General features: G+C 46.5%; 1 protein-coding gene across 1 annotated transcript; it reads right to left on the bottom strand.

The window, feature by feature from the left end:
- Nucleotides 1-756: 756 nt before the first annotated feature.
- On the bottom strand, nucleotides 757-18,412 carry LOC122918331 (myeloid cell nuclear differentiation antigen-like). Its single transcript, XM_044266654.1, has 7 exons — nucleotides 17,959-18,412; nucleotides 7,160-7,444; nucleotides 5,891-6,027; nucleotides 5,281-5,448; nucleotides 3,869-4,291; nucleotides 2,274-2,462; nucleotides 757-1,061 (listed from the first exon to the last, which is right to left on the bottom strand). Exons 2-7 carry the CDS (start codon nucleotides 7,422-7,424, stop codon nucleotides 927-929), a joined length of 1,317 nt encoding a protein of 438 aa, XP_044122589.1. The 5' UTR covers nucleotides 7,425-7,444; nucleotides 17,959-18,412; the 3' UTR covers nucleotides 757-926.
- Between the last annotated feature and the right edge of the window lie 7,323 nt (nucleotides 18,413-25,735).

Genomic DNA, 25,735 nt, shown 5'->3' with positions numbered 1-25,735 from the left:
GTCACTATTTTATAACTTTTTGTTCTTCGCATGTCCCTCCTTGGGTCACATGGTCTGGAATCCACACACTTAAAATGTGAGAATTAAGAAACCACCACTGGGGCACCTGGGTGGCTCAGTGGGTTAGGCCGCTGCCTTCGGCTCAGGTCATGATCTCAGGGTCCTGGGATCAAGTCCCGCATCAGGCTCTCTGCTCAGCAGGGAGCCTGCTTCCTCCTCTCTCTCTGCCTGCCTCTCTGCCTACTTGTGATCTCTGTCAAATAAATTAAAAAAAAAAATCTTTAAAAAAAAAAAACAAAAACACCACTGAAGGGAGATAGCGTGGTGTGTCCCCAGATCGGGGGAGGGGACCCGGCACGTCACCGCGGCTGGAGATGGGGAAGCGTCTTGAAATACTGGCCTCTCTGCATAAAACAGCGACCGCGCTTCTTCCAGAGAAACCAGTGACACAGATGCGCCCCTTTAGAGAGCACAAGTGCAGAAAGGAGTTATTTTTTGCGGGGGGGATGGGAGGGGAGAAACTGACTCAACTTTTTGGGCCCAGGATTCACTGAGCTTCAGATAGGCTGTGGGACCAACCTGCGTCACCTGAGGTGACCCCAGTGAGGGCCTTGCCCTCTGGAAGCCACAGTCTGCACGCAGACCCCATGTTGGTGAGGTCCAGAGCCACCCCGCCACCCCCGGGGGCTCACAGCACACAGACCCACCACCGTCACACAGCTCACTGCTGGTTTAGAGAGACCTCGGCAGACGATGCCCTTTGTAAAAGGAAGTTTTATTTTTTTGCACTTAACTGTGTTAGATACAAAATGTAATATTCTTAGAAAATACAGAAAAATATAAGTAAATTTTATGAAATAAAGAAATATAATCTACAGCAGATATAAAAAGCCCTTAATGTGCTGGGCTAGTCCTGCTGCATCTTTTTAATAGAAATCCTCAGTCTTGACCAGACCACTGTTAAAACCCATGAACTGATCCAGAGGCGAGTTCATCATATCAAATTCCATCTTTACATCAAAATTGACTGGATCCTTCTTGCTTTTCTTAGCCTTGACGACCTTAGAGGAGAGAGGAGAAAGACGTGGTGAGACCCTAGGGGCTGCTGCAAAGCTGTGCAGCTCTTCCTCCCACAGGCACTGGGTCTCCGGCTCTGTCAATGCCCCCATCCCCTTGGAGGCTCCTTCTCTCTCTCCTGCGTCCTGCACTGTACCAAAGAGGGCTGTCGCCTTCCTTTCAATGATAATGACATCTGTCAGGGTCTCTATCAATGAAACGGGAAGCACGGCTGTGTCTTCGTCACTGTCTCAGTTCCCAGCACACAGTAAGCCCTCAGCCAGGCGGTTTCTTATTCATATGAATATACACTTATTCTAGTATCATTTCTCTTGTGCATATCCTTCGCACCCATGACTTTAAGAATTATCCTTAAACTGGCAAGTGCTGCTGCTGCTTGCTGTCCCTGCCACCAAACCCGGCCTCTCCCTAATGCATCTCTCCAGAGAGTTACTAGAGTACTTTGTGCTACAATGTCAAAGTCATCAGGCATTCTTCTGCATGAAATTTTTCAAGTGGTTACTTACTTTCACAATGAATGTTCCATTTCCGTTTATTTCTCACAAAAGAAAGACCCCATTTGCTTCCTGACCCGTTTTCACCCCCTGGCCTCCTCTTGCCACCGTCTCCACATCATGCATGGCATTTCTGTTGTACAGAAACTGTTGTCTCTCAGTTTTGAGGATATGCGTCCATCATGGCCTTTGCCTAGAACTCTTTCCAGTGCCTACTTTGCTGGGGAAAACTACCTAGTGCAGACGGATTTCCACTTTTGTGTTGGGCAGTCAGACAATGTGTATGGTCTCCCCTAACCATGTATGGTCTTACATCAATCCTATGACGCAGAGACTGTGACCCTTGCAGAGGACCCCAAGCTCCTTCTCCAGCGTCAGGCAAGTGGTGACTCCTGAAGCCAGGACGCTAATCACGTCCATCCTGTTCAAAGCTCTGCTCTCAACCATTATGAGAAGTTGCCTCCCTGCCTTCCTAACGTCTTCAAATATTTCCTTGTTTAGCCTAAGCGTCCTATCTTTTTGAAATCTATGCGAATGTCATTTCCTCGCAGCCTTTTAAAAATCCTCCACTTAAAAATGAATGCTAGGTATGGCTGTGTTCTCCTCCCACGTGCTGGACCCTACGTGTCTGAAAACAGGAACCTTTTGAACAAAATTATTTGCCTCTTTTGGCAAACTAACATTCCTCTGTCTGGATCCCACCTGGATGAAGCTGTGAGTTCCGCATGTCAGTTTCAGCTTCTGGTCAATCGTCTTCAGCTGGAAGCAGAAGAGTCGAAGCTTATCTCCTCTCTGACACTTGATGTCGTGCCACCTCTCGGTCCCCACGACCTCCATCGTCCCTGTGTTATCCTGTATCTCGTACACGGTCGTCTTCCGATTCACTTTTTTCTGTAACAGAAATGCAGTGTTCAGAGTCTGAGGTCATAGTAGTGACTTCCCCGTGTACGAGGAAGCACCTGGGGGCCCAGGAAATGTTGGACCTGAGAAAGCAATCACAGGTGCGATGCTCACAGGTGCGATGCACACACCGAGGTGGCAAGGGCTTCCCAGAGAACCGGCCTTTGATTATCCTGCTTTCGTATGTTCTTGCCCTTTCTCATTCTAGCTATTTTCTTTCTGCAATTCTAGAACAATGAGGTTTCTTTCTATTTTCTGCTGCTTCACCGCAAGGGAAGCGTTGATTGCTTAAGGTAACTGGAATCAGAGGAGCTGAACTCAGGAGGACTCCTGTAGCTCCTGTCCTTAGGCAGAAAGGACCCGACAGGACCATGACTATTCGTTCAGTCGGTTATAAGAAACTGATATAACAAGTAAGTTTCCAGTACCTCACTCTCTTTTGGAACCTTCTTCCTGTACCCACTCTTCTCCAAATCCTTTCTCCACTGACCAGGATCCTACAGTTCACAGTCTATGGCTTCTCACTTTCTTAAGTTATAACTTCTAAATTCTCTAAATGCATTTCTATGGTCTCTTAAAGACAGTGTAAGAAAGGAATGGGAGTAATTTAAGGGGCCATCTCGGAAGAGAGGCATTTAGGATCATGAAGCATGTAAGACCGTATGAGATCCTCTGGGATACCAGGGGAGCTCGGGACAGTTTGTAAATTCTGGGGATTATTGAAAGCATCCCACCAACTAGTGCTCATGGACATGCCATAGCAGTAAAACTCTCCAGCCATCCCTCCGCCTTTTGGGGAAATAATGGAATTAGACTGCCACGTCTTCCAAATATCATGCAATATGAACGCTTAGTCTTCAACTCTTTATAAATAATGTATTATAATAAACAGGTTAGAGGGCACAGCCTTGAATGATTATATTATCTGCCTACATGTTGAAAGTATCCCTGTTCAGGAGAATAGAAGCCAATAATATTTATCGGTCTGAATGTGTGTTACAGCCAGAATTAATCTTGGTTAGGGCAGTCTGTTATTCAAAGTAAAAAGAAAAAGAAAAAAAAAAGATTTATACAGTCATGGAGGAGCTCAGCGATATAATTATGATTTATACCCTGTGCTGTCCTTGCTCATGGAGGGTGAAAATAATTACTACTGGTGAAATGACAAGGTTTCTAGGAACTCTTTTTCAAAGAATTTGCATGAAAGTATCTCGGTTAGCAGACGAGCAGACTCCTAGTCCCGTTTCCTGCCATGTGGCACACTCGACCTCCTGTCTGCAGTCGGGTCACAGGCCGGAGGCAGGCTCCACCCCCGGGTCCATGGGCAGAACCTGGCCAGCGAAAACACTCAATTTCAGGTACGGATGGAGAGAATAAAAACCATTTTAAGGGATTACCTCATGCAGCAGAAATAATCCATACACAAATGTTCCTGATGCTTGCTTGTAAAGATTATCGATCTTGGGGGTTTCACTTGCTCTTTTGATGATGCTGTTTGGGACCACGATCAACTGGAAAGGGTCCGCATCGTACACGGATGAGGTTTTGTTGATCTCCAGGATTCCTTTGCACTCGTAGTAATCTAATATAGTAATGATATTCTCTTTTGTGAATTTCTCCTTCAGGCTGCTGTTCAAAACCTTCACATGGAAAAACTGAGTGGGAGTGGCCACCGTAGCATGAAACATTCTGTTTTTTCCCTCCTCCGGGGACTCGTATTCGAATGGCTCCGTTGCCTTCAGTACCAGGACCGTCAGGGGGCCCTGCTGAAAGACACGTCCTCTAGGAGCAGCCTGATGTGGGGCCTTCACCGTCTCGTTCTGTGTTGGAGAGAAACAGGGAAACAGACTTACACGTCTGGGCAGGGAATTCCAAGCAGGTCACTTTCTCACATGCAAAGCCTTCATGGTAGCCGGGGGACCGCAGCGACCCTCAAAGGTATTTGGAGCGGGAGTCGAGCTAGAAGGGAACTGCCTGACGGAAAGGAAAAGCTGACAAGCCGGTGGCTGCTCTAGCAGACGTACGAGGTAGCAGACAGCCGCCCAGGAGCCCGAACACCCGCATTTCGACAGAGTCTTTCTGAATGAAAGCCTGATCCTCATGGAATCGGGGACGACCAGAGCCTCACCCAGAAGGAAGATTCAAGTATTTTATTCAAATCTATCCTTCACCCATTTAGTGTTCAACGACTCAAGAAAACAAAGTGTGAAGAACAGACAGCAGGGACGGCCCCGGAGGAGGGGACTGACGCCCACAGACGCCACGGAGATTCGGGGTTCTCGGTGTGTCTGGGGCCCTGCTGAGGGTCCAGCTCGTGTCGTCCCCGCTCGAGAAACAGGGCTGTTAGGGGCTCCCAGTTCCCCATTCTCCTTGGCTCCAGGGGGCGGGATATGGGCTGGAACCACGCGTCCACAGCAGCCCTGGGTGACAACAGGAAGACAGCCGTGTTCACCTCTAGTCCCCTTGCTCCCCGTGTCCCGGTCGGCACGAGGAGCCGGCGAATCAGGTCATGAAGAGGAAACACCTGTCTGGCCGTGAGTACGGCGGGCAAGGCTGGGTCTTGGGTTCGTGGCACATGGAGCCGAACCATTCACCCCCACAGCCCCGACGTCCTTAGACTGGTCTGGCCCGGGGCAGGCCACACGGCGACCGCCATCGTACTTTCTGCGGCTGTGGCTCCTCCTCGTGTGACGCATCTACCCACAGCAAGGGGAGCCCCTTGGCCCAAGCGAGCTGGGAGGCCTGCGACGGCCACAGCAGCGGCTCCCGGGGGCGGGAAGACTTGGCAAGGATAAGCGGGAAGCGGTACCTGGGGAAGGGCGGGGAAGAACGGAGCGCACGTGGAGGCCCGGGGCTGTGGAGGACCGGCGGCCGCTGCGGACGCGCTGCCTCCCAGACCGCAGGTCGGCCCAGTCTGCGGCGGGGCCACCTTATTCTTTTTGGTCGTGGCCGTCCCTTTGGCGGCAGTTTTTCTTTTCTGAAAGTAGTTTAATGCTCCTGTTAGCGGTTTTCAGGATTAAAAGAAGCACAACACAGTTTCATTACTTTGCTGCAGATTCTTCTCCCAGGGGGCGTGGTGTCCGGAGAAACACCAGCCGTCCCCGGCTGTCACCTAGAGAGACAGGCCGTGGGTGAGGGCGGGCAGAGCGGACAGCCCGGGAGGGCGATGCTCAGGGATGCAGACGGGTCGCTCTGGGGGCCGCCCCCGAGTCGGGACGGGGAGAGCTCCAGACTCCAGAACATCTGCATAACCGAGGCGATGCCATCACATTTATGTGCCTCCCTTCGCCGGGCACGAGGCACTAAGCACGTGGCCCCCAAGGCCTCCACTGGGCAAATCGGCGCTGCTAGGAAACTGTGGAGTCCTGTGGCAGAGCTCCCGCCTGGGCCCGGAAGCCCCCGGTCCTCCTCCGGCTTACCTGGGACGCGGCGGCCCCCTCCTGCGTCCCGCACTTCGGGGCGCTGCTGCTCGTGGGGGCGGCAGCTGGCGCGGTGCCCGCTCCTCCCTGCCGCTTCTTTTTCTTGGGAGTTTGTTCTGTTCTCGTTTTCTTTGCAACTGATACAAAAACAAGGAGGACACGCTGAACCCGGAGCGGAAGCAGTTTCAAAGCCAAGTCCTCTCAGCTCCCGCTTGGGATCTAGGTACCCTGGAGTGTGCGCCTGCCCTACCGGAGCCAGGCTGGCCCCGGGGGACCGATGGCCGCACCGCAGGCCGGAGACTGTGTCCTGCTCCGTGGTGGTTTCCGAACTCACCCCCCATGCGCTGAGCACGTCCTCCCCATCCTCCCGCTTCCCAGGTGCCTCCAGCCCGCCCGTTCCCAGGCCCGTTCTCCCATCATTTCCTTAAAAATCCAAGGTCTTCACACACTCGCTGCTTGGTCCTGTTCTTCAAAGGATCTATTCCGATAACAGAAACCAATGAAAGGACATAAGGTACAGTTTGGTGAGGTGACAAAATGGCGACATCAGCCTTTGGATTTTTTTTTTTTTTTAATTTTGTTTCACTGTGTTACCCACCAGAAGCAAGTAGTCCATGTCTCTGAGAAGTAGGTTTTATGTTAAGAACACTGCACCCTTGTTACCAGAGGGGAGATGATCACGTGGCAAACAGTGTTAGTAGAAGAGGCACATTCAGAGCTGTCTGGGTGGCTCAGTGGGTTAAGCCTCTGCCTTTGGCTCAGGTCATGATCTCAAGGTCCTGGGATCGAGCCCCGCATCGGGCTCTCTGCTCGGCAGGGAGCCTGCTTCCCCACCCCCCTCTCTGCCTACTTGTGATCTCTGTCTGTCAAGTAAATAAATAAAAATCTTTTTTTTTAAAAAAAAGGCACATTCATTGATCAAATGTAATAATTTTAAAATCTTTAAAAAAAAAGGCACATTCATTGGTCGAATGTAATTATTTTAAAATTAGTGATTATTTTGTGATTTGCTAACATTTCCAAGGCAAGGGAAGCCTCGAGCTCTCATGTACCCCCTCTATCTTTCATTCTTGTCCTAACACACCCTCCAGGGCAGATCCCAGGAAAGGGGACACCCAGGGCTGTCAGTCGGTCCCTGTGTCCTGTGTGGTCCCAGCCGCTGAGTCATGGTCTAGGAAAGGGTATGCCAGCCCCAACCAAGTCCTCTTCTACTCAGTTTGGGGAAGGGGGACCGGGGGGAGCAGTCAGGTGTGGGGTCTTCCTTATTACCTTTCATCTTCTCATTTCTGAGTTGCTTAACAATGTCCTTAAGTTGTGGCATGTCCTTGAATAGGTCTATTAGCTTGTCCACGCAGGCAGGTCCAGGGAACTTCTTTTCCATCAGGTCCGCAATCTTGACCTTATTATACTCTTCTTGCATGTTGGCGGTGAGTCCCAGATCGCGGGCCAGCAGGGACTTGACTATGCTGAACTGGTACTCGCTGATGACCTCCAGTCCCTTCAGCAGAATAATTCTCTTGTAGTCACTCCCCATCTCCCCGGGTGTGGCTGAGCCTGAAAGAGAAAAACACCGTACGGTGTTACACCTTCATCCGGATGGTTTAAAAGTTCGGTTGTGTCTGTGTGAGGGAGGCACCCATGCCAAGGCGTCGTCCTTGCGTGTGTGTGTGACAAAGAGGAACTTAATTTCCAGGTGTGTCACTGTGGGAAATGGGTTAAGAACTGCTATATTTGGGACTTCTAAGAAATTCTTTCCTTTTAGTAATGATAGTTGAGTTGGGTGGGGTTGGGGGTGGGTGTGGTGGCAGGAGGTCTGGAAAGAGACAGTTGATGCCCTGTGTGGAGTGTGGGCTGTAGGGGGTCGGAGTCCCCGCTGCCTCCTGCCATCCGCTGTTGGGGCTGCAGTCGGCCCCTGGATGTCGGCCTGCTGGCTCCTGACTCTGCAGCCTCTCACACCCACTGACCGTCTTTCCCCCACCCCCATTCCCCACTGGGTGCCTGCCCAGCGCACCTGACTCTCCCTTAGTCATCCCTTCTCACATCCTCTCTCCCTGAGGCTCACGCCATGGTCTCCGTGTTTTCTGTGCCCCGGCCCCCGGCTCTCTCGTGCAGAATCACAGCCCTGATTGACCAGAATTATGTAAGAGTTGCTTGAATTTCTTCCTTTCGGGCTACTTTGTCTACTCAGTTATCTCTCCATATGCTACACTTCTAGCCATCTTGAAATCCTTCAGTAGTTCTCTGTTTTCTTTGGGAAGTACTCCTTGATCTTTAGCCCGGGTTGGAGACCTTGAATACTGTGTCTTCCTGACTTCTCCCCTTTCCATTCTTCATATTTAAGTTCAAGAAATTTGCATGGCGTTTTCATTGTCAGGCTGTCTGCATGAAATGTACTTCTTATCTTTTCTTTGTTTCTTCTTCTTTTTTTCCTGAAAAGTAAATCTAGAGAATATATGGTCTTCACGAAACTAGTATAATGCAACTTCAAATTCTGCCAAGTTATGTGCATGTGCAGACATGTTCAGCCTGAATCCAACTGTATTCTCATGCTGGATATTTTTACATCGTGTCCTAAACTCGGAATCGAACTCAGCTTATGAAAATCACTACGTGTGAAAAATGCCGCTTTTGTCATTATTTTTTTCTCTCGTATCTTCCCTCAACACATGGCTCTGATTGTTAACAGCTTAGACTTAGGAGTTCAGAAGACTTAGCTCCTAGATCATAATCATGCGACCACATACCTCAACAGACAGACTCGGATGTGAGTGAGCGATCTGTATGATGAGACTGAAGCGCATCCCACAAGAAGACAGAACGGATTCAGAAATAGAAGATAGAAAACGCATGTGGGGCCTCTCAGGGTACAAGGTCAAAGTGTCCACACCCACATGCTGTTACTTGTTAAAAGAATAAAATATAAAACGAAAAGGAGAAAATATTTAAAGAAATAATGAGATACACTTCTTGGGATTAAAATAACATGAACATCCTTGAGGAACTGACCAGCAGAGTGCCAAATAGGAAAGGGCAGGAAAAACCCACATCAGGACATAATGTAGGGAAACTGAAAAATATCCAAAATAGCAAGAAACATTTGACATCCAGAGAAAAAGAGTGGATCATTTACAAAGTTTCAGAATCACATTTTCAACAGCAAACTGGCATGGAGTACCTACATATAGTATTTCACCCAAATTCTAAATCCACACTTTTGAAATTTCCCAAAATTGTGAAGACAAAAAGTTGTGTGGGTACATGTCGCTTTGATGACAAAATTTGTTAGAAAAATATCTGATGTGAGATCTCAGGAGCCTATGTAGATTTTTTTTTCCTTTTTAAAAAATTCCACCTTAAAGCAGGTGCTCACATGTCCGGCTGATGTGGTTTTGAGCGGCATTGTTGGGGCCTGCAGCCGAGGGCCAAGAAAGAATTTTCGAGACATCTTTGGTGCGAAAAGGCGGTTTTATTAAAGCCCAGGGCCAGGAGGACTCAGGGGCAGAAAGAGCGGCTGCTGCACTGGGGCTGAGGATGACCAAAGGCAGACTTGGGGTTTGTGGGAAGTAAAGATGAGGGAAGTTCGAAAAGGACTTGCATATGCTAAAGAAGAGGCACAGGCTACTGAAAGCTTAGCTTCTGCCAAACTAAAGTTGTTTTTCCCTCTGGCAAAGCATTACCTGTGAGACAGCAAGGAGCTTAAAAAAACAAAACAAAACAAAAGAAAACAAAAACAAAAGCAAAAACAAAAACCCAGACAGCTAGGAGCTTCCTGGAGGAAGGTTATCCTCTGCTGGCCTCAAGTCCTGCTCAACGGGCTGCAGGCTACAAGCACATTTAATCGTGTCTACATTTCTTTTTGTCCTTGTTTCCCGCAGCATTGCCCTACAACCGGTGGTGCCTGTCGGCTGAGAGCCAGGACGCAGGTCTTACTACAAAATCCACGAGATGTGGTATGGGCCCCAGACGCCCTTCCTAGGTCACTCAAATTCCAAATTTCAAAACATATGTGAACCCAAATGTTTCAGAGAGGTGTTGCCAACATACATTGAAGAAAAAATAATTTTGAAACCAGAATTCTGTGTCTGGGTCCAATGGCACTGAAATGCAACACAACAAGATGAATCTGTGATGTTGACCCACACAACAGACTTGCAACAAGAAGATGCCACGCAAGCAGTGTTTTGGAAAGTGTTCCCCCAAGAAAATACATGAGGTCGGGGGTGGGGGGAAGCTGCCAACTAAAAAGAGAGAACAAGACCTTGGTAGACTCTTCCAATATTTTAAAAATAAATAAGGCCCCAACCGAAGAGAAGCAAAACAGGAAGTAGATCAGCATGGGGGGGGTAGATAGGGAAAAGAGGATGTGAGCCCTCACAGCTACGGCCTGTTAGGTGGGGTCAAAGATACAAATTTTAAAGTACTGGGAAGAAGAAGCAAGCACAGAATGAACAGTATAGAGAGTGTTACAAGTTAGTCAACACACAGCAATTCACCTGATGCACATCAAGTGATAAAACCACTAAAAGGCAACATGTCTAAACTGGTTTAAAAAAATCTACATATGTGTCATTGACAAAAACTAACTAAAAGTTTATTAAAAAGTTGCTGCTAGAAGCTGTAGGTGGAAACATTCAAGACAGCAATTAGGGACGCCTGGGTGGCTCAGTGGGTTAAAGCTGCTGCCTTCAACTCAGGTCAGGATCCCGGGATCCTGGGATCAAGGCCCCCCCCCACCCCCCCTCCCCCCCTCCCCGCATCGGGCTCTCTGCTCAGCAGGGAGCCTGCTTCCTCCTCTCTGTGCCTGCCTCTCTGCCTACTTGTGATCTGTCAAATAAATAAATAAAATCTTTAAATAAAAAAAGACAGCAATTAATCTGTCAGTACAGCCTTCAATAGACCTTACGACAAAGATTTCAATCAGAACTGGAGTTTTAGGGCACGACAAAGGCTCTACCTTTCAGAAAGACACAGCAGTTTTAATTACGTATTGGTCCAACAGTTGAAAAGGGTTTTCTCCCTCCCTTTCCCCCTCCTTCCCCCTTCTCTTTGCTTAGCCAACACCCCCTTCTCCCACTCCCTTAAACATTCCTCCCATGTTGTAAAAAGTGATAAGATACTACAAGGAATGTTGAAAGGTCAGTCTACATGCTAATAAGGGATTGTAGTCTGGCCAATGCCGATGGTCAGTCTACATGCTAATGAAGGATTGAAATCTAGCCAATACTGTCTGTTTCCCTTTTGTTAACGACCAATGAAAGTAACTTCCCACTATGTAAATGAAGGATGCTGAGCGAACCAATCAGGGGTATTCCCGCGCGCCAAGTATGCCTTTACATTCAAACCAGCCAATGAAAACTTTGTAACCATGCTTCCGCTTCTGTACGTATGCTTTCGCTTCCCCAAACCCCATAAAAAGGCCCTGAACTAAGGGCTGGCGCGCGAGTCCTCCTAAGACTTGACCGCCCGCAGGTACCTGTGTCTACTCAATAAACCTCGTGCTGTTTGCATCTGACCAGTGGACTCGGCTCGGTTTTTGGGTCCGGGGGTCTCCTCCTGAGAAGGGGTCCATTCCGGGGTGCTTGGAGCCCCGGGGGGATCTTTCATTTGGGGGCTCGTCCGGGATACGAGACCCCCCACCCAAGGACCACCGACCCACTGTCAGGAGGTAAGCTGGCCAGCACTTTATTCGTTGTGTCTGTTCGTTGTGTCTGTGGCTGCGTCTGAACCTGTTACTTGTGAATTTGCGCATGCGTTTGGTTTGGGGTTCGATCGGATCCATTTGTATTTGGCGAGGGCCAGAAGGAGCTGACGGGCTCGGACTTCTCCCTCGCAGCCCTGGAAGACGTTCCAGAGGCGTTTGTAGTCCCGCCGGGCGGGACATTTGGGTCCTTCGGGACATTTGGGCCCCGGGGCAGCGGGGCATTTGGAGCTCAGCCTGTATCAGAGAGATACGTGGCCTTGGTTGGAGAGGGGGAATCCGGACCCCCGGGATCTCCGCTTGAGTTTTTGCTTTCGGTTTTGAACCGAAATCGCGCAGCGTCCTTTTTGTTAACTGTTTTGTGTGTCTTACTTATTGTCCTTGGTGTTTTCTTTGACTCTAAAATGGGGCAAACACTTACCACCCCCTTAAGTCTCACTTTAGGTCACTGGAGAGATTCTGAGTCTCTCCTAATAGATGTGGGGGTTTCTCCCTCACTCACTTCCCATGTTAATGGCTATAACTGGAACCAACTGGGGTTGGTCTAACTCGAAACAGAGACCATAAGGAATATTCCCGAGCAGCTGCCGAAACTCTCTTTGTTTCGGGGAAGTTTCCCTGTGTTCTCTGGCCCGACTTGGACTGCTTAACCCCTCCCCCCTTGCTGGTGGGAAAGCATGGCATCTGCTCCTCTGTTGGGGCTTATGAGCTCCAAAACCGGGAATCCTTTCTCTGCCTCCTAGCAGCACTTTGTTTTCCTCTGTTTCCCCCTTATCGTGTTTCTGCACCAACGTGCGTGCAGCCTGCATGACTAGCCTCTAGATCATGCACCATGGCTCCTCTCTCCACTGTCAAGGAGCAAAAAGAGCACCCCCTGGACCTAAAACCCCCACTCCAGATCTTCCCATGCGTGTCTCAGGTAAACATTCAAAGTGGAGTGGGCCCAGGTGAAACGTAAATCACTATTGGAACTAAGTTAAGTTTGTTGGTTTAATTAAGATAAGACCTGTCTTTTAAGTTAACAGTAGTAAATGGTGTCAGAATAAGCTTGTGTTATTTATTAAAATTTGTTAGCAAAGAAATGACTAAACTGATGGTTAATTGTCTGTCCCAAAGTTCTAATGGGTAATTGCTGAAGTAGCTTTCAAAGTCTTTGGTAACCTGAAAGTTTTAAAGTTTTACTTGGATGACAAACGGAATTGAATTGTGGACATCTATATCTTAACCAAACAGGATAAAATGCTAAGTCATTAATTACTGGATGTAGATTTGTGCTTTTGACTTCTTAACTGCAAAGAAACTAAGAGTATTTAAATCTGCTGGTAAACTTGTTTTCCACTTAACTGATTCATAAATTTGCCACCTGAAGAATTCTGTTGTAACAGTTCACAAATGGCTAATAACTAAAGGTGTTTCTAAGAATACAAAGTTCTGCTTAGTGTAACTAAGACTGATGGAAATAAAGGGAAACTCTGTATGTAGGAAAGTAGGAGATATGTAAGAAAGATTTAAGGAATGGGAATACATTTTGTTGAAGGTAAGGGAAGATAAATTTTGTCCTAAATGAGATGGTTGTTTGGAAGGAAATGGCTTGGGACAAAACCTGAATGCAAAGGAAAGTTGTAGAAGGTTTGTGAAGGGAAATCTTCAGAAAAGGAATTTTAGCTATGGTCAAGAATGGACTAAGATTGAAATGGATGGGTTTTAAAGGTACATTGGTACACGACTGAAATTGTCTCTGTTCAAAAGGACAATGTTTTCTTAGATTAATTGATCTGCTGTTACTAGAATGTAAATGGTTTCCTCTTTGCCTGCCCAGAAAACTCAGTTCCTATGTTTTGTTTTATGAGGTGTTTAACATCCCTAATTATATTTAGGCATGTGCTTCAAAACTTTATAAGATTTTAGCAAATGTTGACAAGATTTAAGTTGTAAATCTCTTTAACTCAGGCTTTTCCTTGGTATGCGAAGTTGCTCATGAAGTACTACTGAACCAATGATAAACCTTGGGTTACATTTGGGAAAATACTATAACTATTCTAGAGATTCTACGCACTTCCTAAAGTTTTAACGTTTGGAGAGATCACCGCTTGATATTGTAATTAGGGAAATGTTATGTCTCACAGAAGTAACCTGATTTCCTTGCAGCTAAATTGTAAACTCCCGTGTCTCTTCAGCTCTAACCATATCCATTCTGAGTTTTTGTCATTTATAATTGTTTTAATTCTCTTGTAAAATGAGTTTTATCTTCAAGGAGATTCATATAAAGGACTTTCAGGATAAATACAGATATTTGATATACTTGAAAATCCTAAAACTGAAATGGGTAAGGATTTCCAAAATTAACTAAAGGTGCATTCACCAGAATTAGTAACATGGAACTAAATGAACTAAAAGATTATAGTGTTGTGTCTCTTAATGTTTTGTCTTACTTTAAACATTGCTGGTTCTCTCTAATGTTTGCTCTTCCAGACTAGGGATACTTCCTCCTAGTTATCTGTAACTTATAGAGATGTAAAAGTGCTCCTTTGTAAACGAGTCAAAGCATTCAACTTTTCTCTCTATCTGAACCCTCTGAAACCAAAAGGTCTCAGTAAGTATTCTTTCTTCCATGGCAATCAGTCATTTGCATAAGTTCAATAAGAATCTGTTCTCCTTGTAACAGGACAGCATTGGAAACTGGTTATTTTACCAAGGCTTTGACTGGAATGTCATATTTGAAAAGACTCGGATATGACCAGACAGTTTAAAGGAACTAAGGTTGACTTTATGAAACCTGGAGCCATAAAGCCCCTTGGGACTATTGGCCTGATACCTTGTTTACAGAGTTCCCAGCAGCCTCACCAGGTGAGTAAAGAATGTCACTCCTTGGTAGGTGCAGAATCTCATGAAGAGGCATATGCCCAAATCGACAGGTATTACAGGCATGCCTGATGGCAAGTACGTGGCTTGGCTTCTGGCCTGGAGAGGCTACTAGAAGTTCAACCTAGAGATTCCTTATAAGAAGTTCCAGCAAAGCAGATTCTAAAAGATCTATATGATCACACTCAACTGTTCTTGCTGAGCTTATGTAAATAATGGGCCAAGTTTGTTAAAACTGGACTTGTTTCACAAGTGACTTAGTCCTGATTTGGCTATCTCTGTAAATGAGGGTTATTTTAGAGAGAAAAATTATGTTTTAGTAACACACCTTTATGGATGTTAAATTCTAGATTTGATTGTCTTTAAATGTTTGTTTACCTAAGCTAAATAATTTGAGGTAAACTTCAGAGAAGTTGTACAATAGCTCCTTTAGTCGATCTTATTTTGAGGGGATATTAGCAGACCCCACGGCACATGATTAAACAACTGGAAAATGGGATTGATTCCCCTACAATTTTATAACTAACACCTTGTGTGTGGCTGGGATAATAAAATTGCCTAAAGGCCAGCCTATTGCACTCCATAGGATTAACTATGGACTTATAGAGATAATGGATGACCCCACTTTCTTTATGATTAGATCGGATGATGCATGGGGAACTCCCCTTATCTCTTGACAAGTTTTCTCACTTGCCAGTGATCCTCTGTAATCAGGATATTGTTAAGGCTGGACCACTCAAAGGTCTTCTTATTGGTTTCATCCCTTAGTCATATTTATCCTAGAGGCCACCTCTGTTGAGGTGCAATTGCAAACAGATGCTTTAGCGAAACCTAGAATAGCCCTCCTCATAAAAGAGCCTCAAAGCTCACTATGGGACAGTCCCTGACTGTAATGACTTCACATCAGGTCCAGATTTGTCTTAGAAGCCAAAGGCCACCAATGTATGGCAGAGGCCGACTTATTAAATACTGGGCTACACTAACAGATATGCCAAAAATAATACTTAAAATTTGTCAAACTTTAAACCTAGTTACCTGTCTCTACTTGGTGCCGAGACTCCATCGCGGCAATGATTTCACCACAACAGATGATCCTTACCACGCGCAAAGATACTTCTTCACTGTCAGCACTGGATTCAGCTGCCTCCGCCTTTCGTAACTCCCCTATACATTCCTCCACTGATCAATGTTGACCTGAGTAGGTAGGGACAGCTCTACGCCCCTATTCAGCAGGAAGAAGTTACAGAAGATAAGACCTTCCACCTTCAACCACCTTAAAGATTTAAGGGTCAAAATTGTTCAGGAGGCTGGCTGAGGAGGGAGCAGGGGCTGGCGCCTTGCACCCCCTCTCCACCCACTCCCCTTGGTAATATGTATGACATTTCACAGGCACCCCTAACTGCCCTGAAAGAAGAACAAATGTTTATTGTAGAGATCACAGTCTTGTAAGGCAGAAGTCTCCCTTTGTTTGCAAATGTCCTTGAGATTTGCAACAAAGAAGTTACCTTACAAAACAGAAGAGACTTAGACCTACTGTTCCTAAAAGAGGGTGGCCTTTGTGCTGCTCTCAGAGAAGAATGCTGTTTTTTTGCCGACCAGACTGGAGTAGTAACAGAAACTCCAGACAAATTGAAGAAAAGGCTAAATAAGCGTAAAAGAGACTTTGAATCCCAACAGTCTTGGTATAAAGGAGTTTGAAATCGTTCACCCTGGTTTACTTCCCTAATAACCTCCTTCGGGCCATGCATCATTAACAGAATAACCCAATTCGTAAAGGATAGATTGTCGCTTGTCCAAACCATGGTATTAACCCAACAATATTATGCAATAGGGCAGCGGGAGATTAGCCCCTAGTAAAGTAAAAGATTTTACTCGGGCCAAAAAGAAAATGGGGGAATGAAAAGGGTTTTCTCCCTCCCTTTCCCCCTCCTTCCCCCTTCTCTTTGCTTAGCCAACACCCCCTTCTCCCACTCCCTTAAACATTCCTCCCATGTTGTAAAAAGTGATAAGATACTACAAGGAATGTTGAAAGGTCAGTCTACATGCTAATAAGGGATTGTAGTCTGGCCAATGCCGATGGTCAGTCTACATGCTAATGAAGGATTGAAATCTAGCCAATACTGTCTGTTTCCCTTTTGTTAACGACCAATGAAAGTAACTTCCCACTATGTAAATGAAGGATGCTGAGCGAACCAATCAGGGGTATTCCCGCGCGCCAAGTATGCCTTTACATTCAAACCAGCCAATGAAAACTTTGTAACCATGCTTCCGCTTCTGTACGTATGCTTTCGCTTCCCCAAACCCCATAAAAAGGCCCTGAACTAAGGGCTGGCGCGCGAGTCCTCCTAAGACTTGACCGCCCGCAGGTACCTGTGTCTACTCAATAAACCTCGTGCTGTTTGCATCTGACCAGTGGACTCGGCTCGGTTTTTGGGTCCGGGGGTCTCCTCCTGAGAAGGGGTCCATTCCGGGGTGCTTGGAGCCCCGGGGGGATCTTTCACAGTCATAATATATATTTTTTATTATGAGCTTCTATTATTCATATTATAAATAGTGTCACAGAGCACATTTCTCACTATGTATCCATACACATGTGTTAACAATTGAGAGAACTACAAGGAAGAAATGGACAAAATCTTGATTATAGTTTGATTCTAGCATATGTTAGTGACTGAACAAAGCAAGAAAAAATCAGAAAATACTTAGAAAAGTTGACCAACACTGCTCAGCTTAAATAAAAAGCTGATCTAACACTTAGGAAATTCCAAAACTTGTAATTAAGATGTTACATTTGTCTCCAATGTACATGAAATGTCTGTGTACTGAGCCCTACAGAACGACCAAAGCATCTTCCGAAATGTGGCTACAGATTTGTCTCCAACCACCTGTTTTCCACAAACTCCACCATTTCCACAAACTTGACCATTTGCCTCTGCCTCGGAGGAGCCCGGGGAGCCTATCCACCACCCCTGGAAGAGCAGACCCACAGCACACGCTAGGGCGCCATGCGCTTGAGTGAGCGTGCCCGTGAACTTGAGAAACGTTCTGCTGTGTGTGTCTGTGTGTGTGTGTGTGTGTGTGTGTTCTCTTTTGTGAAACTGGGATAATGCCACAGAATATAGTTTGTGTCCAGATGTGTTTTCTTGCTTCATATCATTGCCTAATACTTTTTTCATACCACACCCATGTGCCCTACCCCAGCGCCCACCATAGCCAGCAAGTTCCCTGGGCCCCCTCCAGGCAAGAAAGCCAAAGCCCGCTTCTCCACATCAGCGCACGCTGTGCACACCCGCAGGATGGATTCTTAAATCCGCAACAGCCCGAGATACCTATTGTCCCAGGTAGTGGGAGGATTAGGATAAAGGCTGAGATTTTCACTTTGCAGAAGACCGTTGATGCCGGTCCCTCCCCGCTCCCCAAAGTTGCAAACACTCGCTGGCCTCCGGTGATCCTGAGCGGGACGGACGACCCACATGTCCCCTACACAAAGCCTGACCACTGGACTCACCTCACTGAGGATTCTCGTGTATTCCAGATCCCGAGATCTTCCTCAGAAATGTAGCAGTCGGTATTTGTTCAGCTTGAGGAAGAAGATAAATCAGCCAAGCTCTCAGAATCTGAACTTGAGGGTGCTGCAAACTCCTGAAAATAATTTCTGAGATGAGAAAATGGCCGTGGGGAGCGTCACAGAGAAGCCCGCCTCGGCGGCCTCCCCGGAGCTTGGCCCCCGGAGGCCGATTACGAAACGAAACGGAGTCGGAGACTCCTCCCAGCCAGGCCTTCAGCCCCGCGTGGCCCGGTCAGAGGGGCTGAACGGCTTTCTCAACAACGTCCTCATCTGAGGCAAATTATCCCTTATTTTATTTTATGGTATTTTTTTTTTTTTTTTACAAATGTCTGAAAGGAATTGCAACATTATAACTTTTTTAACAGGCAGGCTTCGGTGTGGGTCAGAAGACACCAGAGCCCGTTGGGTGAGCCCGAGCCCGGGAAGGCAGAGTGAGTCACCAGCCCCAACTTCCTCTCCGTTCGCCTAGCAACCCGGGCAGGAGGAGATGGTGGGGGATTTCTCGTGGGTAAACAAGAGTGACTAACAGGCTCATATGGCTGCAATAACTGTTTTGATATTTCGCGGGGCTAGAAGCTTCTAGAAGAGTTGAGGGCCCAATAAAGACTGTTGTCTACAGGGTTTTTTCCTGTATCTGACAACGGATACCGTTTGGAGAGCTGTAATCCTGGGACATTGGATAAGAGGAGCCGCCGGCACCTGATGCGGCGGTGACCTACCGTCTGACCTCCAAGGAGGCAGGGGCCGGGAAACGAAAAGGGGTCCCAAAGACCAGGGCACGTGAAGGGAGAAGAAAACTGATTGAGTTCATTGGAACCAAGTTTGCGAAGGAGGAGTGTTGCCGTCTGGGTTTGAAAACCTTTGAATGTGCAGGAGTGAGTCAGGCGAAATCAGGGGGGTCTGGCTGGTGCCCAAGAGTATCGGCGGCTGTTGTCAGGACTTTTGATGACAGACTTAGGTTCTGCTTCCGTGGGCGCATTGGGTGCTCTTAATGATGAAGTTCTAGAACCTAGGTGAGGTTCGGTGGGCTGAGGTCCGGAGCCGATGACCAAGAAAGTATTCTTGAGACATCTTTGGTGCAAAATGGTGGTTTATTAAAGCTCGGGGACAGGACCCGTGGGCAGGCAGAGCTGCTGTCCCACACTGTGAGAGATGGCAGGTTCCACACCTTGAGGTTGGGGGAAGGTGAGAGGAAGGGAGGTTTCAATGGAGCTTTCATATGCTAAAGAGGCCCTACAAGGTGCCGGGATACCCGCCTCCAGCTTGATCAATGTTGTCTTTTGGCCGGCCATTAACATCAAGATCCTTGGGAGATTCCTGGTGGGCTGTCATAATCCTGCCATCAAGCGTCTTTGTTAGTGAGATTTAGGTTTAGAAGAGATTTAACTGTATTTACATTCCTTTTTACCTCCGCCTCCTTCAGTTTTGTTTATGGAGGGGAGGGTGGCATTAGGGTTTGAGGAACTGAGTTATTTGCCTCTGGAAATTGTGCTATTGATAAGGTAACTTCTTTGTTTGTAGATCTCTAGGACATTTGTAAGCCAAGGGAGACTCCTGCCTTGCAGGATTGTGATCTCTGCAAGTTAACTATTTGTTTATCATTTATGGCAGTCAGGGCTGCCTGAGGAATGTCACATGTATTACCGAGGGGAGGGGAGTGGGTGGAGAGGGGGTGCAAGGTGTCAGCTTTTGCTTTGTCCTCAGCCAGCTTCCTGCTCCCTCATCATTAACATGAGGAGTGGAGGGATGCTGGGGAGGTCAGAGGGCCCCAAACCAGAGGCCAGGAGGCAGAGGACAGGAATATCCATAATTCAGGATGTTTTCTTTTCCCTGTACTAGAAACTAACTTCTGTGGGGTGATGCCCTCCATTGTTTCTCCAGTGAAAACACACAGGCTACTGGCCCAAAAGGAAGTCAGAACAAGACTCCTACATCCTTATGATGTAGGTTTACAATCTTCGTAAGCTCTGGAAGCCACAGTCAGGAAAGGATTCTTGAGACATCTTTGGAGCAAAAAGGTGATTTTTATTAAAGCACAGGGACGGGACTCCTGGGCAGAAAGAGCCCTGCCCTGGGGTTGTGAGGAATGGTGGATTATATACTTGAGAGTTGGGGAAGGTAAGGAAAAAGGGAGGCGTCAAAAAGGACTTTGAAATGTTAAAGACCCTCAGGATACTGGAGGCCTGGCTGTTGTCAAGCTCTAGTAGTCTTCCGGTCTAGCACATTCCATCCTCTCCCGTCTCTAGTCCTTGTCTGTAGGCTACAGGTCAGGAAGAAATTTAACTTTGTTTACATTTCTTTCTGCCTCAGTTTCCCACATCACTCGTGGAAGGGAGGAGGATGTTAGGGTTCGAGGAAATTGAGTTAAGGGTCTCTGAAACTTAGTCTACTGATGTGTAAATCAGTAAGACAACGGGAGGACTGAGGGAGCCTCCTGCCTCGCTAGACTGTGATCTCCGTTAGTTCATCAGTTTCCCCCCTTCCCTGAGCTTTAGGGCAGCTGGGAGTGTCTGAGGAATGGCGCACAGTGGGGCTGGGGTGGTCGCGGGGTGTGGCTAGTGCTCTGTCCTCCGCTTGCCTTCTGCTCCCTCATCACATCGGTGCACTTAGAAGGATAAAAGGCAAACCAAAGAGTGAAAAACAGATGCACCTTTGCCCTGACTCCTAGTCAGTGGTCCAACAGTTGGTGACTTGGGTCATTCTAGAAATACACGTTGACTTATCAGGCCCTCAACCCAGTGAAAGATCCAGAATTTGCAAGGCTTCCTTGTTGTAATGATACCAGCCCACTGGGAGATGGAAGAACTCTTAATATTGGGGGTGGCAATGTCTGGGAAATGTGCGTGATCTCCTGTCATCTCAAGTCCTCTTCCCAAGTGCGGACTGAGAGGGACCCTTAAAATCCTCAGGCGAGAGTCACCACCAAGTTGATGCCCTTTGTCTGTGTTGCTGACAGAGAGGTCTCCTACGGGGAGGAGCTAGAGCAGGGAGAGGGCATCCGCACCGAGAAATAACAGGCAGGTCCTTAAATTCCGTCTTAGACCTCGGGCTCCAGATGAAGGTCTAGAGAAATGGAGTTTCAGAGAAGAAAACTGGAGGGCGGGTGGCGGACGTCGGGCCCAGTACCGTCCAGTCGGAACTCCCCACCTCTGGGAACAAAACCTGTTCCCGAGCCAACCAAGCTATTTACATGTTTACCAAGTTATCCGGCACAGGGATTAGTATCTTGTAAGAACCAACACTTGGCTGTATTAATTTTCGTTGTGTTTTGTGTCTATTTTACTGTTTGTTTGTTGTTTAATCCTTTGTTTTGTCTGTTTACCTCTGTTTACCATATACAAAATCAGATTTGTGCATCGACTTCTGTTTATAGCTTTGTTACTTTTATATACTACTTATCATTTGCTTTGCTCCTTTTTTCCCCTAATGTTGGAAGACATCAATTTCTATCAATTATATTAGTACTCTCTTCTTTTAAATTAAAACACTTGAAAAGTAATGTTTTTTTCTCTTAGCACTACTTTTGCCTGGCTCCCTAGGTCTTAAGGGGTGTGATTTTATCATCCCCAATCATCTTTGGCATTAAGTAATGGCTTATTATAAAATGTGCTACATGATCTCAAGCAAGTTGAAAATGTTCTAGATATTGTAATATTGATTTCTAATTTAGTCTTGTTGCGGTCATGAAATATGCTCTAAGATTTCAGAGGTGAGTTTTACTGAGACTCACTTTAAGTGCCTGCCTATGTCTTACTTTGGTGAGCAGAAAGGTGTTTTTCTTCTTGTTCTATCAGTTACTGTGTCATGATTGTTGATTTATCTTATACTGTATTAATGCTATTAAATTTTGCTTTCTAATTTGAAGCTTTAATTAGATGCATTTTGTGAGTGGCTATAAATTTCTGATAAATTGGCCAAGATAATTCTCAAGCTTCTCTTTTTGTCCTGTCTCTAACCTGCTTTCTCTGACTCATGTCAGAGCTTGGCTTAGCCTTAGTTAAAGTGGATTTGTGTAACTCCCACGCTGTTTTCCTGCTCCTGCTTATTTGTCATGACTCAAACTCAGACTCATGTCAGGGATTGGTCTGGGTTTTCTTGGGGTGTGTTTCATAATAGCCCCTGCTCTGGTACTTGGGCTTTCTTCCCAGGACTCAGGCTCTCGGGTGTCAAGCTGGATGACAAGAGTTTCTGTCCCCACTTCAGCCATCTGATATGTTCCCCAGCACTGTTTGCTGTCTTGTGCCTCAACTGCTTTTCAGCTTTATTGACATGTCACAGACACATAGCGCTGTGTACCTTTAAGGCATGTGTGTTGATTTGATACACTTACATGTTGCAAAATGATTGACCTGAGCCTTAGCTAATACCTCCTTCATATCACTTAATTGCCATCCTCGCTTGTGCTGAGAACATTCAAGGTTTATTCTCTCAAATATGGGATCTGCGTTGTTGACTGTAATCATGATGCTGTGTATCACACCCCCAGAACCCGCTCAGTTTATACCTGCCAGTTTGAGACTTTGACCAATATCTCCTCATTTCTCTGCACCTACCCAGCTCCTGGTAAGCTACACTCTACTCTTTCAGTGAGTTCAGTTTTGTTTTTTTTTTTTGGATTCTACATAGAAGTGAGATCATCCAGTATTTGTCTTCCTCTGTCTGAATTATTTCGCTTAGCTTAATGCTTTCTAAATCCATCCATCCATGTGGTCACAGATAGCAAGATTTCCTTCTTCATGGCTGACTAATATTCTACTGTGTATAGACATCGCATTTTCTTTATCCATACACCACTGATGGACACGTACGTTGTTTCCATATTTTACCTATTGTGAATAATGCTCCAATAAACATGGAGGTGACATATATCTTTTTGATATCCTGTTGTCCCCTTTGGATATATATCCAGAAGTTGGATTGCTGGGTCATATAGTAGTTACATTTTCAGTTTTTTGAGGAACCTCTATCCTGTTTCCGACTGTGGCTACACCAGTTTGCATTCCCACTGACAGTGCACAAAGGTTCCCTTTTCTACAACTTTGCCACCATGATTATCTCTCGTATCTTTGATAATGGCCATTCTAACAGGCATGAGGGGAGAGCTCATTGTAGTTTTGGTTTGCATTCCCTGATGACTGATATTGAGCATTTTTTCATGTACCTATTGGTTATTAATATGTTTCCCTTGGAAAAATGTCTATTTAGTTCAACTGCCCATCTTTGAATGGGCAGATCTGGGGATGAGACTCAGTATGTCCCTAAAGCTGGAGATAGGGAAGCGTCTTGCAAATATTGGCCTCTCTGCATAAAACAGTGACCGCGCTTCTTCCAGAGAAACCAGTGACACAGATGCTCCCCTTCAGAGAGCACAAGTGCAGAAAGGAGTTCTTTTTTGCGGGGGGAGGAAACTGAATAAAACTTTCTCCAGGGCCCAGGATTCACTGATCTTCAGATAGGCTGTGGTGTACACGGTGTGCCGGGAACAGAAGAGACCAGTGACTTGGAGCCCATCAACATGAGAAACTTGAGTGCATCAAACTCCGAGAGCAACAGAGTGAAAAGGAAACCTTTTCCTTTGGAAAGACAGAAACTGTTTGTGAATTGTGTATCTGCTGTGAGGAATTAATGCAGAAACACCACTACTAATCAGTGAAACACAGATTGTAAGTGATGAAGTTCTCGAACCTAGGTGAGGTTCGGTGGGGTGAGGTTCGGAGCAGACGGCTAAAGAAAGAATTCTTAAGACGTCTCTGGTGCAAAAAGGTGGTTTATTAGAGCACAGGGACAGGACCGTGGGCAGGCAGAGATGCGGCTGCCCCGAGCCTGTGAGGAGTGTCTGGTTATATACACAGGAGTTGGGTAGGTGAGGACAAAGGGGTGTTCAGAAGAGCTATTGGGGCAAAGAAGACTATCAGGATATTGAAGGCCTGGTTACTATCAAGTCAAGGCCACTTCCCTTCTAATGAGGCATTAACATAAAGACAATTGGGAGTTTCCTGGTGGACTGTGACATTCCTGCTATCAAGCGTCCTAGTGAGTGAGATTTAGGTATAGAAGAAATTTAACTTTATTTACTTTTCTTTTTACCTCCGCCTCCTTTGATTTCTTGTGGAGGGGAGGGTGGCATTAGGGCTTGAGGAACTGGGTTATGTGTCCTTGGAAATTGGGCTATTGATAAGGTAACTTCTTTGTTTGTAAATCTCAAGGACATTTGCAAACCAAGGGAGACTCCTGCCTTACAGGACTGTGATCTCTGCAATATAACCATTTGTTCTTCTTTCAGGGCAGTCAGGGGTGCCTGAGGAATTGTGGGTGGAGAGGGGGTGCAAGGCACCAGCCCCTGCTCCCTCCTCAGCCAGCCTCCTGCTCCCTCATCATAAGGACCTATTTCATATTTTTATTTTAGCCAGAGGCTTCCATTGAGGTTAAACAATAACTTTGTTGCTTAACCCTTAAACTGTCCCTGCTCCCCTTCCCCCAGGGGACTTAAAAACAAGTCCCGGAAACCAGCTCCAGGTGTGGAGGCCAAGAAAAACAAGGCTGTACCCACCTCAGGTCTGGCCCTGACATAAGTACGGCCATCTTGGCAAAGCCAAGCCGGCCCCTTGCGCTGTAAGACTGGGTTAGCATCAGAAAGGCCAGGAAGCCATTTTACTGAGCGTCCCTAACCAGCCCACAGGGCGCAGGTAACTTGAGATAAGAGAAAGTAGCTAAAACCCAAGAAACAAGTTAATCATATACCACCATGGCGCGGTTAGGCGATGGCACCACAGGGACCAAATGTTGAAGAAAAACAAATAGTTCACTTGTAGAGGTCACAGTCCTGCAAGACAGGAGTCTCCCTTGGTTTGCAAATGTCCTGGTGATTTACAACAAAAAGGGCCATCTCTTCAATGGCCCAATTTCCAGAGACTGATGGCTCAGTTCCTCAAGGACTAAGGTCACCCTCCCCACCATAAAACTGAAGGAGGCTGAGGCAGAAGGAAATGTAAGTAAAGTTAAATTTCTTCTAAACCTAAATGTCACTTAACCACCAGGATGGCGCCAGGGTGACACTGGGGTGGCAAAAGGTTAGACAAAGTTAAACTGTCAAAATGGGGCACAAGATATGTATGTGGCTATGATGAAGTGCCTTGAAAATGCCATATAAGGGCACCTGGGTGGTTCAGTGGGTTAAGCCGCTGCCTTCGGCTCAGGTCATGATCTCAGGGTCCTGGGATCAAGTCCTGCATTGGGCTCTCTGCTCAGCAGGGAGCCTGCTTCCTCCTCTCTCTCTCTCTGCCTGCCTCTCTGCCTACTTGTGATCTCTCTCTGTCAAATAAATAAAAGAAAAGAAAAGAAAAGAAAAGAAAAATGCTATATAAACCCTTGGCTTTGAGTGCTCGGGGTCCTTGTTGAAACCCGCTGCGCTGGGCGGATACTTGGATCCCAGCGAGCTGGAAATAAACCTCGCTGTGTGACTTGCATTGTCGAGAGTGTTCTCTGTCTAACTGAGGGGTGGTCAACTCCATACCCTAACAAGATGACCGACCTGGTTTAAAAATGGGCAAAGAATTTGAATAGACTTTTTTTCAAAAACGCTATACGAATGGACAATGATCACAGGAGAAAATGGGCCCTAATACTCGATACTCATTGAATAGTCATTATGGGAATGAAAGTAAACCACAGGGAGCTACCATAGCAGGCCCGCCAGGACAGTGGCTCCCAAACAGAA

This window comes from Neovison vison, chromosome 10 (assembly GCF_020171115.1).
Source record: "Neovison vison isolate M4711 chromosome 10, ASM_NN_V1, whole genome shotgun sequence".
NCBI classification, from domain to species: Eukaryota; Metazoa; Chordata; class Mammalia; order Carnivora; family Mustelidae; genus Neogale; species Neogale vison.
This window is presented reverse-complemented; position numbering and strand designations above follow the sequence as displayed.

What these genes read in the sequence shown, in the direction of transcription:
- LOC122918331 (XM_044266654.1), bottom strand. Translation starts at nt 7,424, where the DNA reads ATGGGGAGTGACTACAAGAGAATTATTCTGCTGAAGGGACTGGAGGTC. An exon ending in AGGGGGCCGCCGCGTCCCAG is followed by an intron (nt 5,449 to 5,890) that starts GTAAGCCGGAGG and finishes AACTACTTTCAG; the next exon opens with AAAAGAAAAACTGCCGCCAA. An exon ending in GATTATTTCTGCTGCATGAG is followed by an intron (nt 2,463 to 3,868) that starts GTAATCCCTTAA and finishes TTTCTGTTACAG; the next exon opens with AAAAAAGTGAATCGGAAGAC.